This window comes from Polyodon spathula, chromosome 4, assembly GCF_017654505.1.
Source record: "Polyodon spathula isolate WHYD16114869_AA chromosome 4, ASM1765450v1, whole genome shotgun sequence".
NCBI lineage: Eukaryota > Metazoa > Chordata > Actinopteri > Acipenseriformes > Polyodontidae > Polyodon > Polyodon spathula.
In genome coordinates this window covers 23,228,882-23,247,975 of record NC_054537.1, presented here as the reverse complement: position 1 = coordinate 23,247,975, position 19,094 = coordinate 23,228,882, and the positions used below count along the sequence as shown (strand labels likewise).

General features: G+C 38.4%; 1 protein-coding gene across 4 annotated transcripts; it reads right to left on the bottom strand.

The window, feature by feature from the left end:
• Positions 1-877: 877 nt before the first annotated feature.
• LOC121314327 (YTH domain-containing family protein 3-like) lies at positions 878-18,358 on the bottom strand. Of its 4 annotated transcripts, none has more exons than XM_041247454.1 (5): positions 17,966-18,357; positions 17,483-17,510; positions 15,959-16,038; positions 10,975-12,678; positions 878-1,852 (listed from the first exon to the last, which is right to left on the bottom strand). In XM_041247454.1, exons 1-5 carry the CDS (start codon positions 17,987-17,989, stop codon positions 1,829-1,831), a joined length of 1,860 nt encoding a protein of 619 aa, XP_041103388.1. In that variant the 5' UTR covers positions 17,990-18,357; the 3' UTR covers positions 878-1,828. The 4 variants fall into 4 exon arrangements, with proteins under 4 accessions (XP_041103388.1, XP_041103389.1, XP_041103390.1 ...); XM_041247455.1 differs by having other exon boundaries at positions 17,483-17,507; XM_041247456.1 differs by lacking the exon at positions 15,959-16,038 and having other exon boundaries at positions 17,483-17,507; positions 17,966-18,358.
• Positions 18,359-19,094: the final 736 nt, after the last annotated feature.

Sequence of the window (19,094 nt, the reverse complement as noted above, 5' to 3'; positions counted from 1 at the left end):
TACATTATTGATGTTTATGGACATCAAGAATTTATGGGAATAATAGTCTCATTACTACTTTGTTAAAGCTGTTTCTACATAAACCAGTTGGGTGTGGTTCTGCGTGTCTAAAGAGTGTTTACATTTGAGGGAAGGGAATGTACCCAGTTTCATGCAGTAGGATACTGTGTTCATACGAGTTTGTCCAATTTGCACTAGAAACAGAAACAGATCACATCCATGCTGCTCAACGGTCCAAAAGAGGTACAGGTAATATATTTTCTTTATGTATGCTTACGGCTTAATATAATATTTTGCTACGATATATTTGATGTAAATAATACAGACTGTTAACTTTGCATCTTTGTGTGACATGTTTTTTATTCTCCGTCACCTCTGGGCACATAGACCCTTAGAATCTCACACTTACATACAAACACGTGTTTAAGACATTAAAAGGTCTCTTCTTCAGTTGTAACTGGACATTAAAAGAAAGAGATGTTCACTTTTACATCAGCATATCAGAATAATTGTCATGTGTTTATCAGTAAATATTTAACAATTTAAAAAATCTTCTGATATGTTAAACTTCCATTTAAGCCATGAAAGCTAGTTATTATACATAAGCTTGTCTGCAGTATCAACTCTCCAAATTAATAATTTACAGACTAACAGCAAAAAAAAATCTCTTCAATCAATTTTGAGGTTGGATGCTACTTTAATCATGCAAATATTTTAGTGGGTTTAATATGGACTAGAGTACCTTATCAGAAGCACATTTTCCCAGATCATAGGAATTTAAAACATGTAGTTAAAAATATGTAAATGTAGACAAGTCTACCCCCCCCCCCAAGACAAAAAAGACCACAAAACTAACAGAAAGAACTCAAAGCATTACTGTCGCTAAACAAGTATTGTTTATTTAGCTAGTGAATCACCTAGAGGAGAAAAATGCCACATCCTTGATAGTATTCTGCCTTCAGGCAAACACACAGAGCTAGGAATTTACATTGTAAATGCAGTTACTGAGGTCTTAAAAAGTCTGATTTAGACTGAGGTATGTTTACTTCAAAGTTCAGGTTAGTTTGATCACTGGTAGCATCAAACAAATTTCTCCTTAGACAAATGCACTTTTTCATATTACAGAATTACAGGAAAAACAAATGTGTGTATTAACTGGTGACACCCACCAAGCCGCATGATAATATTCTCTTTAGTAGTACACAAAACACATTTATAAACATGGGTAATGTCAGTCTAGAACAACCGTATGATTATTTGTGGTTGGTTTTCATTTAGCAAACTGCAGAGTGATGTGCCTTAATTCCTATCATGATTTCCACATAACAGAGTTTGGGCAAGATCATTTCAATCTAATTCTGGCAAGATTTGCAGATTTCTTTCTTCCTCTTCTGAAAGTGCTAAAACTTACCAAATAATAAAAAAAAAAAAAATCTACAACACAAAGATTGAAGCATTGTGAAACTTCACGTTATTGGAACCCACTACACAGGTTAGTTTGTTAGTAACAAAACAAACAAATCCAAAGAAAGTTAAAGAGATCCACACAATTGCTCAAGTCTCCTGTATTATTACTAGGATGTGTTACAGAGGACAGCAGATATTGGAAGAAGCTTAACAAAGACACAGTTTAAATGTTTGTTTTTTGTGTGTGTGACAGGAGTTAAGGGCAGATGCATCAAGAACCAATACAGAGTCCACTGTTGTGTTAAGTGTTCGGAGATGTAGTCTTCAGCAGAAAACATTTTATAACCTCTTCCTCTGAAGTTAAGCATTTAAGGGTCTACATAATTAGTGTTGCAGTTCTAGTAGGGACCTCTCCATAAGGTTACTGTTTGTTTCTATTCCTCTCCTGTAAAGGAAGCAAAGAACAAAATGATTAACAACATAGTACATAAAACAGGCTACAGAATGAATGTCAAGACAATAACACCATGCCTTCTGGATAATCCGGCAATTACAGCATTTCTCCTTCAAGGACCACACCTGTCCTTGGAGATTAAAAACACTTTGCACTTTTAGATTGGAATGCTACATTTTTGCAGAAATTTGAGGACAAAAAGCCTTTTAATGGGGTGCTGCATACTTTCTTAAAACAGCAACTGATTCAAGTACCCGTAATGCACATTCCCAAGATATACCCTAAACAAAATCTTCAGTATCCATCATCTAACAACTAAGTCAGATGACCACAAACCTGCAGGCATTTTAGGCCCCCTTACTGTTTGATAGGCATCATTGTACACATATTGAGGCTTACAGTGGAAAAAATGTCGAAGTTGAAAGTGGCAATGGGCAACAATGCTCACTGGAGGAAGCGTTTTCAACCCAGTAGAGGCAGTTTTCCACTACAAGATGAAAACTACAGCCAATAACTGTTTTACAACTGATGTCAGAGTGAAATAGTGTTTTTACAACTGACTGCTATGTGAGAGGGCAATAGTTCTTTGACTAGTGTCTGGTTTGTGGACAAACTTTTTGTTTGTGTGGCACTGAATAGGGTTGCAAGGTTCAACCTAAGGGTTTAATAATATGAACTGTATCATGTGAAGTAATCTCAGCTTTTTCAAAATAAGCTAACTACCGGTGCGATTTACTGTCTAAAACATAATTTGCAGCGGCTACTTTTATTGAAACATTAAGATTTTTGTATTATTGTCAATTTGTTGTATTATCATACTGTAATGCGCTATACAGTATATATTAGCTACACATGTAGCCTACCCTATCTATCTATCTATCTAGTGTGTGTGTGTATATATATATATATATATATATATATATATATATATATATAGAGAGAGAGAGAGAGAGAGAGAGAGAGAGAGAGAGAGAGAGAGAGAGAGAGAGAGAGAGAGAGAGAGAATCGTTTTACACTAGATAGTAAAATAAACATTTTATATATAGAACATTATATATTATATATAACTTGAAAACATAAATAAAAGCATGTACAAAATTACACACACAATATATAAAAGGAATGCAAAAAACTTTTTTTTTTTTGTAAAATGAAATACTATGTATATACTTTAGATCGTTGATTGTTTCCTGCATTACCTCCAACTCTTCCCAATGTCTTTACAGATAGATAGGGATGTTCTCACGGAACGCAATTACATGATAAAGCCAATGGATGATTTCTATCTCTCCTCCTCGACTTCAAAACACAGATCACATTACTAACACTGCCTTAGGGCATTGTGACAGAGAGAGGAGGAATCTGAGCTGCAAATCTCAAAGGGGATGCAGCTGGAGCACTGTATTTTTGTTTGTTTGTGTAGCAGAGGACTAACGAGTCAGGAGCTGCAGCCACGAAGCCAGCACAGGCCCCAGAGGATGACCAGTACTGCAGAGCACAGCACAACAGGGCACCACTGTACTACAACTGGAGCCCTTTCCCGTGCCCTTGTGGATTACTGTACTGTGTTATTATTTTGTGAAACCTTTTTGTTTGGGACTGAAAACCTGCTGTTTTACCCCTATACCAGCAATGGTCTATTTTGGCAATTATAATACTGTTTGGACATTCACTGTCTCACCCTACACTACTCACCACCTAACAGGCATGTATACAAAGAGATCAGATTGGAAAAAAAACAAAAACAAACAGAATAGACAGCAAACCTTGATGCACACAGGTACTGAAAATGCTCGTTCCTTTGCTGAACATGCGTACCCCCTGGAGCTGAAGTGGTTAAGACTAAAGGCATGATGGGATATCAGCTGAGCCCTTGTCAGAAGACGAATAGGACGGGGAGATCGGAGGAGGATGCAGTTTTAGGAATTGGAGAGACGCAACCATGCCCAACTTTAAAAATAAATCTGGGTCAGTCTCCAATACTTGGTACCAATAGACACTGTAACACTTGTTCATGTTTATACTTATTATGAAAAGTAATTTTATTGAGGTAAATGTTTAACATTTGGTACGTTACACACAAACACAAGTCCATTACTGACAAAAACCCTGGTATTTGTGACATGGTAGGTGAAGTTAGCATAAACCTTAAATTAAGAAAATCCTTTGTTGTGTAAGTTTTCAATGTGTTATTTTACAGAAAATGACTACATTATGCTGGTGTTGCATTTTATTTTGTATGTTTGAGCTAGAGATGATCAAAATGCAGGTTTCACACCTATGGTGTCCTGATTTACTTGCTAAATGTAAATATGTACGCTCAGAATGCAGTGCTTCTTAATTATTTTCTAAAATGTGTATTGCTGAGCTCATTAAATATAACCACAACATTTTAATGTACTGCGCACCATTCGCATGAACGTCAGAATATAACACATCTGTACCTCAATTTGTGTTAAATAGCCATACTTTCAATAGCGGAATCCAGTAATTTTGACTTGATGCATGAATCTGTTCAACATATTCTAAATTGGTGTCCAAAATTGTTAGTCAGGGTTTGTAACACTGGGTCCACAACAATAAAGACTGAGAAAAGATTCAGAAAAAATTGAACAGTACTGTTGATTGTCTTAATTCAAATTTTTATAAATATTGCTTTTTACTTATTACTACAAAAGAAACATATCTTTGACACCAATCGGGACACCTTTTTTCATTTATATTTGATGCATATCAAAACATTTACAGTATTAAACTAGTGTTTTTTTCTTTCTTTTTCTATTAAGAGTACAGTGTAGATTGATTTTGTCTGAAAGCAGCTTCAGCTCCTTGCTCTCTTTAGACATTACAAATCTTGTTTTGTACAAGTAAAACTGCAAATAGCTTCCAGTATGATCCTATGGCACAAGTTGAGTGTCCAATACCCCTTTCACACACAAATGCCTCTACTGAGCCATCTCAGAGACGTTTCAAAGATTCTTTAAAATACCCATTCGCACAGCACGAAATTACGCAATCCATGCCCTTATAATACCGTCACAACCCTTTCACACAGCCAAAGGGATCATGTGAGTATAGCTTTAAAACCCGTCAGCTGATGGATCGTTTTCATGGCAACGGAAACCAACAAAATCACAAAGCACAATGGCAGCATCGTTTGTCCAAGTAGTACATTTGGTTGCATTTTAATATTCAGTTATATTATACAATGTAACAACCTGTTAAGTGTCAAACTGCAGGAGCTTCAGGCACAATGTCGGTCGCATACTTTATTGCAAAGGCGTCGATATAATATATTTAAGAGAAAGAGTCCAGCTCTTCAGGCAAAAGCAGAGTCCCTTCTATTTGTGAATTCACCTCCTCATCAGCCCGTAAAGTTAACAATTCCTTAACTTCTTCCAGACCTTGTTCTTGATCAGCCATTGCATTTGAAAAATATGAAATAGTGTTACACCGACGACAAAAAGACCCAACACGTTCGGTACAGTCAAGTGTGATATTGACACTTAATCCACGGCCACTACAGCACTCCAGTAACGGCACAGCATTTCAGACAGGCAGTTAAGATGGTTCAGTGCATTCTCCGAACCACCTCGCGATGGCTCTGTGACTGTAAAGCTAATTTACACAGGTCAAAATGCCGCATCAGTGCCGGTTCTGAGCCATCATAACCCGCCTGTGCGACAACTTTAAAATGCCTTTTTGATAATGGCGTTTGTCAATTCCTGAAGAACTCCTGCCAGTCGCAGTAAGTCATCTTAAACTCAGCATCAGTATCCATTAAACAGGGCCTCATGAAATCTGTTCGATTTTCTCTGTATTTTCTGATAGTCCCCCCCCCCAACCGCAGTTTAAAAAATGTAACTGTGTTTCTGTTTTAAATCAAAATTGCTTGATACAGTGCGAACAATTAGAAGCCTAACAATATGTGCACAATTTACTCAGAATTAGAATGCAATGGAAAAAAATGACAGAAAATATGCCAACAATTTCAACAAAACATTCTGCAATTATGCAGTATACTGTAACATTTTCCAGTGGGATATCGGCCTCAGCACACACCGTAAATCCTGCGGATTTCATACTGTCTGTGGTTTTTAGTGCTAGGTAGCATCGCACTAGATGGATTTCTGCAATTAAATTATCTTTGCAGGTATCTTTATGGGTCCAGTCAATTGAATGTTGACAGCATTTGCAGAACACCGTACCACCAATCTGTATCATTAATTAGGAAACTGACTTACCATACTCGCAACTTTGGTGTTAGTTTTTCATTTCTAATCTTTTTAGCTGTGGAATTTGCAGTTGGAACTGGCCTTTTTGACATTCTAAAAGGGTGTTACTAGAGAGGTAACTTCACATGCAGTGTGGTGAAAAAGAAGGCCTGTTCTATGTTGTGTCTGTGTCTCTTAGCAACATAGCTTTTTTTGTTTGTTATTTTTGGGGGTGGGGGGTGTAAGGTGCCATTGGCACTGCTTCTCCCTTTAAAAACATGTGTCAATATTTATGAACAGTTGCATTCAATATATTTAAAAGAACAAAAAACTAAAATATACAAAATTATAATGAAGGGCAAAAAGGTAAATAATAAAGTGAAAAGGTTACCATATCAAGCTGACAAGTGTTCTTTGTGAACGCCATGGTGTTGTCTTTCGCCAGTCAGACTGTAACATATCTAAATAAAAGTTTATCATTCATATCATCTTCTTTAGCAGCTGCATCTATAGCAGACAGATCTGGTTACACTGTTTACCTTCAGGTGTCTGAGGATGATGTAATCGCGCATCAGCTTCCCTAGTTAGAGGACGACTCGATAATCTCTTCAGCCAAAGAAGCAGGCACAGTTATTTAAGACGATACCATAATGAAAAACAGTTAATGTAGCGTGAGTTTTGTCTGAAAGCTGGGTCAGCTGCTGCAGAGAAAACTAACAGTTAGTATGCAAGCTGCAGCATGCTATTTCCCATATTAGTACTGTACACAATTAAAATGTGTGGTCACCAATTCCAAACACAACACTTGCAAAATATCTACAGTACAAACATGCCAAGTTCATTGCATTCATCAGCTGCATAGGATTAACCATTCAGCAGAATGAGGCAACAAACATGAAGTTACAGTTTTAGTACCACTTTTGCGTCTTAGCAAGTTTCTGTATTAAGTCATCGGATATGGTAGTAACCAACTGGCTGCTAAAGTGTCACTCAAGAATTGGATTTGGCAGCCAATATTTATTTTTATTTTTTTTTGGCCCAGGAGCCACTGCCTCCGAAGGCAAAAAGTTTGTCCGGAGCCCTGAACAGCCCCCGGGATTCATCTGGTATGAACTACATTTTTTAATCAGTACCATGGTTTGCACAGGTCTTCATGTCATGTGTTTGTTATCAATCCAGTATTTGGAAAATGGGTAACAGGTAACAGTGGTAAAACAGACTACAGACTATTGCATGCTAAGTTTTCTATATCCTACAGCAGGGTTTTCAAAATATGCTGGCAACCGGCACAATCCACTGTCGAATACTATATTTGTACTGGCTATTTTTATTAAAAAATATTACCATTATTTTCAGGTATTAACATTCAGTCCATTTTTTGTCATTATCGTACCGGAAGGTGACATGTAATGCATAATAGATAAACGCACCAAAAAAACGTGTATTCCTTTTGTTGCAATAACGTAAAAATATTTGTTTGTCACAGCTACTGGGGGTTCATGTATAGAGGTTTAAGTGCAGAGAGATGCTGTATAACACCAGGAGAATATGGAACAGTTTCATGCAATACTTGTGACGGTGACCAAACATGCGAGTACTGTTGTGTAAAAAAATGTGCTTAAAATGAACAGCTGCATTCAAGAAATTTAATTTAAACTAAAATTAAAATAAACTTGTTTGTGTTTTGTTCACACGCCAGTAACAAAATGCCCTAAAAACTTAAAATTAACGAAGGGCTGTAATGCAGCAAAAAGTTCACCATTAAACAAAAAAGGAAGTGAAAAGTTACTGTACCAAGCTAAAAAAAAGTATTTTTTGTGAACTCCAAAAAACCAACATTATCTTTTGCCAGTCAAAATGTAGAATGCTTAAACAAAGTTGAGTCCCACAAACAGATTTTTTCCGTCTTTTGCATCGTTAGTAGCGCAGCAACACTGTTTCCGTCAGGAGTTTAAGGATGGTTTAGGCCCTGTCCACACTATCCCTTTAAACCGGCTTAAAAGTGCTAAATACGGTTAGCGTCCACACTATGCAGCGTTTAATACTGTACCCGAGAACCGGACTCGAGACCATCACAGGGGGTAGTCTCGATTCCGGTCCTAAATTAGACTGCATCAGGTAGTGCAGTTTGTCAGAAGTGTGGACGCTGTAATACCGAACTACATTTTTTATGTATCCTCAAAATATCCTAAAATGCTTTCTGATATATTTTGCCGGGTGGACATTAAAGATACAGTACTCAGAACAGGCGTCTGAAGAAGCCGAGAACGACTATCAATACTGCTGTACCGTGTACAATTTGTTGAAAATGGTAAATCATGGAGCAATGTGATCAGATGCCGAAATCATGGCACTTGATACCTGGAGAGATTAAATCGGTCAAGAACTTCAAAACGAAACGCACACCTTTTGATAAAATGTACCTTGTGTACGAAACAAAGCTATAACATTAATGCTAAGAAGTGCTATGTCTGGGCATGGACTCCATATTTGCCGGGTTGTAAACATAAATACAGTGCATGGTGGGACAGTGTCATATTAAGTCCCACAGTCTATTACGCTGCTAGGAACTGCAACTAAACTATTTTAATAGTGTTTTTATGCATTAAGCCAGACCAAGCATGAAATGGTACTTTAGCGTGAACACTTTGAGCTAGATTAATTAAAAATATCTGAGTGCTGTCCTTGAGAAGTCATATAGTGTGAAGATGGCCTTAATTGTGCAGCAGATTACCAAGTTAGACGATAACATTCAGCCAAAGAAGCAGGCATGGTAATTTAAGACGTTACCATAATGAAAAACAGTAATGTAGCTAGAGTTTTGTACTAAAGCAGGATCAGCTGTTACAGGGAAAACAAAGTGTATTTCTCAGACTAAGCAGAAAGGTGAAAAGAGAATGCATAGAAATACTATAAATTAGGAAGTGTATTGCTTATAAAAAATAATAATAATTCTGGAATATAATGTACTGCAGTAAAAATGTTGTGAACAGTGCTGAAATAAAGCTCCTTCATTGCATTAATGGAGTACTTTGTCGTTAGACACCACAAGCAGACCACTACTAGTCTAGCACATGCTTAAACCATGCAAAAATGCATCATTTAAATCCCTCTCACACGCTTACCCCCCATACCTTAAAACTAATTGAAAACCCTGCTACAGGTGTTAGAACTAATTACACTTAAAATATTTGAGCTTATAGCAAACTGCATGTTATTATTAACAAGGTCCTGGGTCACACGGACAAATAGCTATCATGGTATTATATCACCTGTGTAACATATTACGCACAATTTACGAAACCCTGACAAAAGTAGCACATTTTAAAAATATAAAGTTAACAGGGTAACTTTTCAGAACAGATGAAGAAATATTCAGTAATCTTTGTGGTGCCAGGCAGGCACCATACAAGACTTTTTAGATTACTTGCAGTATTATGAAAACAAAATGTAAAAAAAAAAAAAAAAAAAAAAAAGAATGCATTTATGTATTTAACGCAAATGTACACATGTAGTCTTAAAGAATGTTGTTGTGTGTCAAAAGTATAATACTTGAAAGAAAGTGCATTTCACATACATACACAGCTGATCTTATTAAAAGTTACTCCACTGAAGTTTTTGCAAAAGGAAGTTTAGGTAGTGAAACTGACAATTGCAGCTTCAATAGTTAACAAAACTGACTACATAAAATTATATTAAGGAAACTTCTAACTGATTTTTTATTTATTTTTTCCTCCAATTTGAAATGTCAAATTATGTTTTTTCTCCTCACCGCAGCGAGTTCCCCCACAGCATGCATGGACGTTCTGAGGACGTACAACTGTCCCCCGATCTCACAAGCCTAAAGCCAGAAACGCTTTTACACCGAGAAGTAGGCGGGCTACCGATCCGGAAGACAGAGATCAGACCTGCTTCTTATCCACACTGAATATGCTCGGTGTCTGGCCAGTAGGGTTTGTTGTTGCGTGATGAGGAGAATAGTCCCCGTCAGTTTCCCATCCCCCCCACCCGGGAGCGTCAGAGCCAAAGTGATACCCCCCCTTGGGGTCCCCAGCAAAGATCGGCCTCTCTGCATAGCCTAGACGCGAACTAGCGCTGTCCAAGCTGTGTGACTCATCCGGCGCTCCCCACAGCAGACACTCAGGGACCCTAGTTCATTTTCAAACATTTGAAAGCAATAACTAAACAGTTCTGAGTCTTATAAATGAGTGCTCTGGCTACACTGTAAAAAAAAAATGATACAGTAGACATTTTATGCAATAAAACAAACAGAAGGTTAAATTACGATGGCAGTCCACTGCTTTTTTCAGGCTCCACTTGACTTTTACATTTGAGAATTAAAACATCACAGAACATAACCTTTTGAGGTCACGCATGCCTGCAACAATGGCAGTACACATTAACTTTTCCAGGATTCTTAACACATCAATAAAATCCAGGTTTCTTACTCCAACACATACTGTATCAAGCACAGTTACTTCCTATGCAATTAGTGTATTTTACATTGCCACTGCATTGATATTAGTTTACCAAAATTACCCACAGATTTGCAAATATTAAGAAGCAGTTAATGATTTAGCTAGACAAAAAAAAAGGTTAACAGCTTGCTATTAAACTGGAGGCAAACAATATGACTTTGGCATTCAACATATTTTTATGTGGGTTTAGATTGCACAGTACAAGTGCAAATGACATCATATATGCTTCTGTCTTTAGAGCCTACAGGTGCCTTTTAATACCATGCTAAAAGTTAATTTTAAATAGGATCCTAAAACATAGCCTCTTTTGCAGAACCAGTTTAACCAACATGCTCATGAATGGTCACATTTGCGCATTAGCTCAGCAAAACAGCATGCAAAAGTAGCTTATTCACCATTTTTGATTTAAAACAAAACTTACCCTACGCATGGCTTCCTCCTCCTCCTGACGCTTCTCGTAATGTGCAAAGTCATCAAAGATTGAGGTGGTATGCTTGAAAGTAGCTATGATTTTAAGCACTTGCTTAGCCTTTTCTAGGGGCACTTCCTGAGTGTCCCTGGAGTTGGTGACTGGTTTGTTGTCATTGTTTTCCAAGCGGATGTGCCGCAGCTGGTTGTTGGGAACGTCCTTGACAAAGATCCACTTGACCTCAAACTTGCCCTTCCATTTGTCCTGAGACCACACGCCAGCATAGGCATTATAGTCCACCACAGACTTCATCTCTGCCACTCCACAGAAATGTCCGCTGCCGTTGACACTGAAGAGCAGGTAGAGAGGGCCCTTGTTGCCAAGCGAGCGGTAGGCAACGTCCAGACGCTTGTTACCATGCTCAGTGCTGCACCAGATGGAATACTTGATGGAGCGGTGGATATCGTCCTCAGAGTAGCTCTTGATGATAAACACACGGCCATTCTTAAGGTTCCAGTCGAAGTCTTTGGTATTGTAGTTGTTGAGGGTCTTCAGTTTCTCCAGCACTGGGTGAACCTCCCCAGAAGAAGGGGGAGCGCTAAGGGGCGCTCCCATCCCCAAACCAAAGTTCTCTGCACCGTTATTCTGGTTAAAGCTGGCGCCCCGGTTGCGAGGAGCCACCCACCGGTTCTGAGGTGGAGGCTGCTGCTGCTGCTGCTGCTGCTGGGGAGGTTGCTGTTGTAGAGAAGGTTGCTGTAGCTGTGGAGGCTGCCCCGGCTGGGGCTGATGGTGTTGGTGCTGATGGTGTGGATTATGGTGCTGATGCATGGGTCCTAGTGGCAGCTGTTGAGGTGGCTGAGCTGACTGCAAGTGCAGCTGCTGTTGTTGAGGAGGCAACTGGTTATGCATCAAGGGCTGTGGCTGTGCCAGGAGCTGTTGATGCATAAGGGGCTGGGGTGGCAAAACTTGCTGTGCCATTGGGGGCTTGGCTGTGGTCCCCTTATCATCCCAGGTGCCAATGTTCATGTTGTGTTTTATCGGTGGCGGGGGGACAGCAGTCCCACCACCCATGCTCATGTTTGCCTTGGGTTTTAATTTAGGCTGGGGTTTTGCAGGCTTCCTGGCGATAGCAGCCCACGAGGTGGGCTTGGGGGCGGAAGAACTGACAGGGGGCATACTGTTGACTACCATGCTGTTCATGCCAACTGCACCTCCCAGGGACGAGCCTACCGTTTTTGTCACTGCCGCCATGTCTGCACCCAACTTCAGCCCAGCCATACCTTGCTCGATGCTACTAAGGCCAGGTACCTTGCTGAGCTGACTGTCACTGCCAAATCCAGCCTGCCCATCAGCGATAGCTCTGCCCAGGGAGCTGGGGGGATAGCCATAGTTGCTGCTGTAGGCAGAGCTCTGTGTTGATTGTCCCTGAGAACCACTAGTCCCCCAGGTGGAAAAGTCTGCATTGCCAGGAAAGAAGTTGAATCCATGCTGGCTCAGGAAGGGAGGCGTGTTGCCCAAGGCCCCTGGCTGGCCAAAAACACCATCCGGGATAAAATGATGTTCGCCATTGCTCATCTGTCCATATGTGGTCAAATAGGGCATAGGGGGGTCACCTGCTGTGGACCAGGCTGCTTCACTAAGGGAGTATGGAAATCCAATTGAAGGAGCATAATAACTAGGCATGTAAGGATCCGACATTGGTGGGTAGCTGTTGCTCTGTATTAAAAGAAAAAAAAAAATGAATGCAACTAATATACAAAGATAAGACATTTAACAAAATGCCTATATGAATAGATTTTTTCAAATGGTACCAAATTATTAACCCAAAACATTTATGAGGTTTTCTTCTCAACACAAAATTAGTGTCATAAGTAGGATGACAAAGTACATCACCATGACCTACATCCAACATACATACAGACAGAGGTTCCTCTCAAGCCTTTGATAATGATACTCTCACTAAGTTGTGGTATTTTTCAAAACAACCTTTTATCAAAAATGGAAAAGCGATGTTTCCAAGTACAAAAGTGAAATTTGCATGCCTACATATAATGACATACCTCTATCTGTATCCCCAGATACAGATACTCTTAGTCACGTGTATGACAAGTTTAACACTTGTGTTCACTGTATCCCCAATGCCTGGGACATGCATCCCAAGCCAGGGATAAATCAACCTATAAAAGAATGTGCTTCTCTGACAGGATGACATCACTGGCAAGCTGAATTAGCCAAGAAGGGACTCAAACACAAGAAAGCTGCAGACTTTGACACACTTTAATAATAAAGAATCACAAAATAAAAAAAGGCACAATGGCTAAAACAGTTGAAACAAAGGTATAGAATATATATATATATATCTATATATATATATATATATATATATACACTACACACACACACACACACACACACACACACACACACACACACAGTGCCTATAGATAGTCTACACCCCCTTTCAAAATATTCATCTTTTGTTGCTTTATAGCCTGGAATTAAAATACATTAAAATACTTTAGGGTTTATTTCCCCCTTTTATCTACACATCCTACTCCACAACTTCCAAGTGAAAAACTAGTTCAGGTGTAACAAATCCCCTTCAAAATGCCACACCAAGTTAAGTAGCCTCTACCTGTGTTAAATTGTAGTGATTCACATGATTTCAGGATAAATTCAGGAGTTCCTGTAGGTTCCCTCTGCTGGGTAGAGCATTTCAAAGCAAAGACTCAACCATGGGCACCAAGGCGCTTTCAAAAAAACTCTGAGACAAAGTTGTTGAAAGGCACAGATCAGGGGATGGGTATAAAAAAAATATCAAAGGCCTTGAATATCCCTTGGAGCACGGTCAAGACGATTATTAAGAAGTGGAAGGTGTATGGCACCACCAAGACCCTGCGTAGATCAGGGCATCCCTCCAAACTGGATGACCGAGCAAGAAGGAGACTCATCAGAGAGGCTACTAAGAGGCCAATGGCAACTCTGCAAGAGCTACAGGCTTTTATGGCCAAGACTGGTCAAAGTGTGCAACTGACAACAATATCCCAAGCACTCCACAAATCTGGCCTGTATGGTGGGATGGCAAGAAAGAAGCCATTACTCAAGAAAGCCCACCTTGAATCTCGTTTGAAGTATGCAAAAAACACTCAGGAGCCATCAAATTTCATACTATTAAATAGAATTAAGTCTGTCAGACGTAGAATATGAGTCGTAAAATTATACGTGATAAATTATATAATATTAAATAACATATTTAGATGTCACAATAGCTTAACAATTTAACCAATGCAACACTTCCGGAATTAATTACTAATATATAAAAGAAAACTATTAAATAAATCTAAGTATAGACATTACAAACACTTTTTGAAACCTTCCTAAATAGGCAATTCACTATATCAAAAAGTAGACATGTACAATCAAATGTCTCCAATACAATCAAATACCAGCAAGTCCAATCACATTACTCTAGCATAGATCGCAGATCAAAATCCTCATTAAGGCCTTTCGGTTGTAAAGTTTGTAAGGTGTAGACCCAATAAATTCTCTCCTCTTTACTAATTCATCTAAATTTCCTCCTCTTATTGGGGTTTTAATTTTTTCAATTCCATAAAATCTCAACGTAGAAATGTTGTGGCAATAATCGTTAAAGTGGACTGCTACGGGATAATAATAATAATCTTTATTTTTATATAGCGCCTTTCATACTAGACCACCACTACAAAGCGCTTTACAAGATACGACACTTGGGTGTGTGAACTATGCATCAGCCGCAGAGTCACTTACAAGAACGCCTCACCACAAAGACAGAGAACAAGGAGGTTAAGTGACTTGCTTGGGGTCACACACTGAGTCAGTGACTGAGCTGGGATTTGAACCGGAGACCTCCTACCTCTACTTATAGAGCTTTTATGTTCACTAATTCTTTGTTTGAGCATATGTGTTGTTTCTCCTATATATGCCAAATCCTCACCTAAAACACAGACATTAATTCTCCACATTCTCCCCATAACACATGAACACCTATTTTATAAACCTGTGGCTTAATTAGTCATTTAAACATCTATTCAATTGACAGCTCCAGCCACTTTCCCACGTGTGTTTGCAGGTAGGATTTTAACTCCCTTCCTGCCACCTAATACTCTCCACACTACACACACCCTGCCGTGCTGCCAAACACCCACACTAGTAACAAAAGTAAACACAGGGTGTACCATGTCACAGCCTCTGAATTATGCAATTGCCTTGCTATTCTGAAACACCATACAGATGTCAAAATTAGTATTAAGCAATGCATTCCCACCTTTGTTTGAAGAGATCAGCTGTTCTATTCTTAATGTATTTGTTTTGCTATGAAACTTTCAATGCTGTTGTAAAACATTAGCTAGATTAATTGTCCTTTTATTTATCAAGACTAATGAAACTGAAATTCCTTGAGTGAGTGAGAGAGAGAGAGAGAGAGAGAGAGAGAGAGAGAGAGAGAGAGAGAGATTGGAAATCTACAATATTGTCAGCCAATTTCAATTACTGTAAATTAAATAAACAAAGGAAAAAACATATCACAGTAAATGGGAAGACACACATGCATGCAATTTATTTTAACAAATATAATTAGTATTAGAGACACATTTAAGCTTTTACTCCAGTGCAAAACATCACCACAACTTCTGGGAAAAAAAAAAAAGATAATGACTAAAAGGCTACTGTAGTAAGCAGCAACTTAGGTAGGTGCACATTTTCTGTTATTTGCTGGTTTATTTTCCAACAGAAAAAGTGTAATGGAAACTTTACACTGGGTCACAAGCTTACAAAATCTACCCTCTGTGGATACTTTTTTTTTTTTTTTTGCTTTTAAGTCAGATTTACTAGTTTATGTTTTGTAAGTCTGAACTCATGAAATGTTTATATAATAAAAATTATATTAGTGGTCATGGCTCAGACAGCAGCCACATACTGTACACTTAAACACAGGAACACAATCTTTTCCCACGCTTACCTGATTTGTCTGGCTGCTTAAATAAGGCTCAAAGTCATCATCGTTTACTGTATCCTTCTGATGCATTGAGCCGTTTTGCACTGAAAAAGAATGAAAGAATTCTGATCCAGCAGATATAACCTTCAATAATTTACCCAGGAAATTATAAAATAACTACAACAAATAACTACCTTAAATGGTGACACTACTGTGGCAGCAGCAACTTTGTACAATTAGTGACATGAAGGGTTATTTTTTCTTGTATACCTGTGATCAAATCTGACAGAGATTAATTGAACACAGTTGTGTATCTAGTAAGGCGCGGAGACAAGTTTATTGTGTTCCTGTGGTGGTTTGAAGTAAAGAAACATCCACAAAGAATTGATTACATCATTGATAGACCCACTTTCACAGTTCAAGACTTTCAGCAACTGTCTCAACACCAATTAAACCAAATTGTAGTTACCAGCACTTGCTCCATTTTATTTATAGTTAACTTTGGTGGTTGTATCAAACTATAAATGCAGTACTGTATCAGTGTATCAATCTTGATTAGATTGCAAACGTAATCTACAGGGGAATTATGGGATTATTTTTATGACAGCATAGCTCATTCAAGAGACCTCATCCTCTATAGAAAGTGCAGGCCACCTGTTGGGAAACATGGCTAGAGCTCTGCGCAGGTCCCAGACAATTTAAGATGGGTCAGTAATACTGGCATTAAGCTAGTATGTACTGAGAAATAGATTATACATCAAAACATTTGCAAAAAGATCTTGAGGACAAGGAATACCTTACAAAAGAAAGATGTGGCATCAACTGTTTAACAATTAGAGCTAATTTAATTCACATAAAAAAAAATTAAAAAGTGTTGACCATTTCTCAAAACAATTGGCGTAGCATCCCACTGCATTTTGTTTATTGCAAGGCTTATTATGCCCACTAGGGAAGTAATCTGAAGCTTATCATAATCAATTGCAATGAAACCTGGTTGCAAATTCTCTAGCATAAGTTACTGAGTGTATGAAATTTAGGGGGTAGTCTATATGTAGGCATCTGTTTGTCTTCATGACAAACATCATGTAGATGCAGGTAATGGTGATCTACTTTTGATGTCACAGATGGCTCTAATTTTATATTTACAGTCTGGGTGGAGGATGAACATCACAGTCATGCTTGTTTTAATGGAGTTTCATTTACTCAAAAGGTCAACTTGGTGGTGGACAAGTAAATGAACAGTATTAACTATAAAAACTAGCACCACATGAGGATGCATACAAACCTGCAAAACATTCTCTCATTTAAAATGTGTAAACCACCAACCACAGTACAATTGTAAGCACATTTTATACTTAATCAATACCATCTCTCTGTGTAGTGACACAAAAATCTACACACGAAATAAACAATGTTAAAGACTTCTGCAACTGCACCATGTCACTTAGTATTGATATCATACAAACTACAGGTGGCATATCCTACACATTTATAACAATGCAGTATAGAACAACATCTTCACATATAAAGCAACTATGTTTAACATACCTTTATTCCCTTGTCCTTTAGGTCTCTGCTTTCAAATCATGCATGGATACAAAGGGGAGGGGGAGAAGGAGGAGAAACTATAGTCAGTACACTCACATCAGACACATTTTAATACAGTTTGTAGCTGCGGTTGAGTTTCGTTTACCAATCAGCCAGCCCAGACCCCCACAACCACTCTCAGAATGGGCTTTAATTTCATTGCTAGTACCATAGATTTCACAACCTGCTTGTTGCTTATTCATGTGGCACTACTGACCGGATGTCATCAACTCCCTATCCCATAGACAATTCTAAATCTTCCCCCATCAGCAGGCAATGGTATGGTGTTGGGTGTGCAGACTGAGCGCATATTGCTTGGCCTAGTCAGTTGTATGATGCATGCATATCACTGGCTATCCCTGACCGTGTAAAGTTTAAAATACAGCTAGCAGTCCTCTTGCCATTCCGGGCATCAGAGTGGCGTCTCCTCAGATCCGACTTTACCTGATCGACACTGGTAGCAGACATTCTTCAGGAAACCCGAGCGTATTGCTCTATAATGTTGCTGTCCGCGTTCTCTCCTGTGTCTCTGGTTACAGTGTTCAATCTGTCCGTATTAAAGGCGGTGGGTTTTTTGATTTTTTTTTTCTTTTTTTTTGGTTGTTTTGTTTCTTTCCCTTCACTGTGTTATTCGTTTCCCCGAATTAAAGACGTCAAAGTTCGTTTTGTTTCGAATCTCTCAGGCAGGGAAGGGGGAGTATCTATCACTCACTGGAACTATGTCTGTTGCCTGATTAAAAAAAAAAAAAATCTCATTTAATCTTGCGCTCTCTTGCTTCCACAATGGCGGATGGACACCCACTCTCACTTCCTCTCCACGGTGACCTTCCGCCGAAAACGTCACCACTCGTGCTACGTCACGAAAGACTTGGAAGTGAATGTTTGGTGCACAAGCAGAATAATTATGGCCATATTTAGTAACATCACTTGTGTGCTCACTTCACTTAATAATTTTTAACATTGAGAGAGCACACTTAAGTGAAAATAAACTGAAGTATTGTTTTTGAATAGGACTTTTAGCTAGGGTAACCAGAACAGGGACACATAGATGTAAAATAGTTTTAAAACAAAACCATGTTTTTTTTGGTTTTTTTTGTTTGGTTTTTTTGTTTAAAGAATGCCTTTTTATTTAAATGTAGTCATTTTCAGCGTTACTGTTTTCACATTAAACTTTTTACACACAAAAAAAACCTCTGGGGGCTGCAGAACCACTGCACCTTCCCTTTCCAATGTATAGCCACGTTTAACTATGTTATTTTACCTTCATTTTGCATACTTTTATGTTAGTACAGTAACCTATATGACAAAAAACTAAATCTGGAACCATATTTTAATGTGATTGCATACATACCAACCATACTGCTTTAAACAGTAGGCTACCAACTTGTAAACTTTTTTTTATACCTGCATATAGATTTCAAAGCTAATCATACTCCTTTTTAAAATTATTGAAAAAAAAAAAATGAGGCAATTTTTGCAGAAATGCAGCTTTGTGTTATCTAAGCTCTGATAGGTTGCAAGAATTTTATCTAACAATCAAATAACTCGATAATTCCAATTGATCTGCCCAATG

Bases quoted from the DNA above. Each gene is read 5' to 3' on its own strand.
- LOC121314327 (XM_041247454.1), bottom strand. From the start codon at position 17,989: ATGTCTGCTACCAGTGTCGATCAG. The intron at 17,511-17,965 runs GTAAAGTCGGAT...ATGATTTGAAAG, and splicing joins CTGCTACCAGTGTCGATCAG to CAGAGACCTAAAGGACAAGG. The intron at 16,039-17,482 runs GTATGTTAAACA...ATTCTTTTTCAG, and splicing joins TAAAGGACAAGGGAATAAAG to TGCAAAACGGCTCAATGCAT.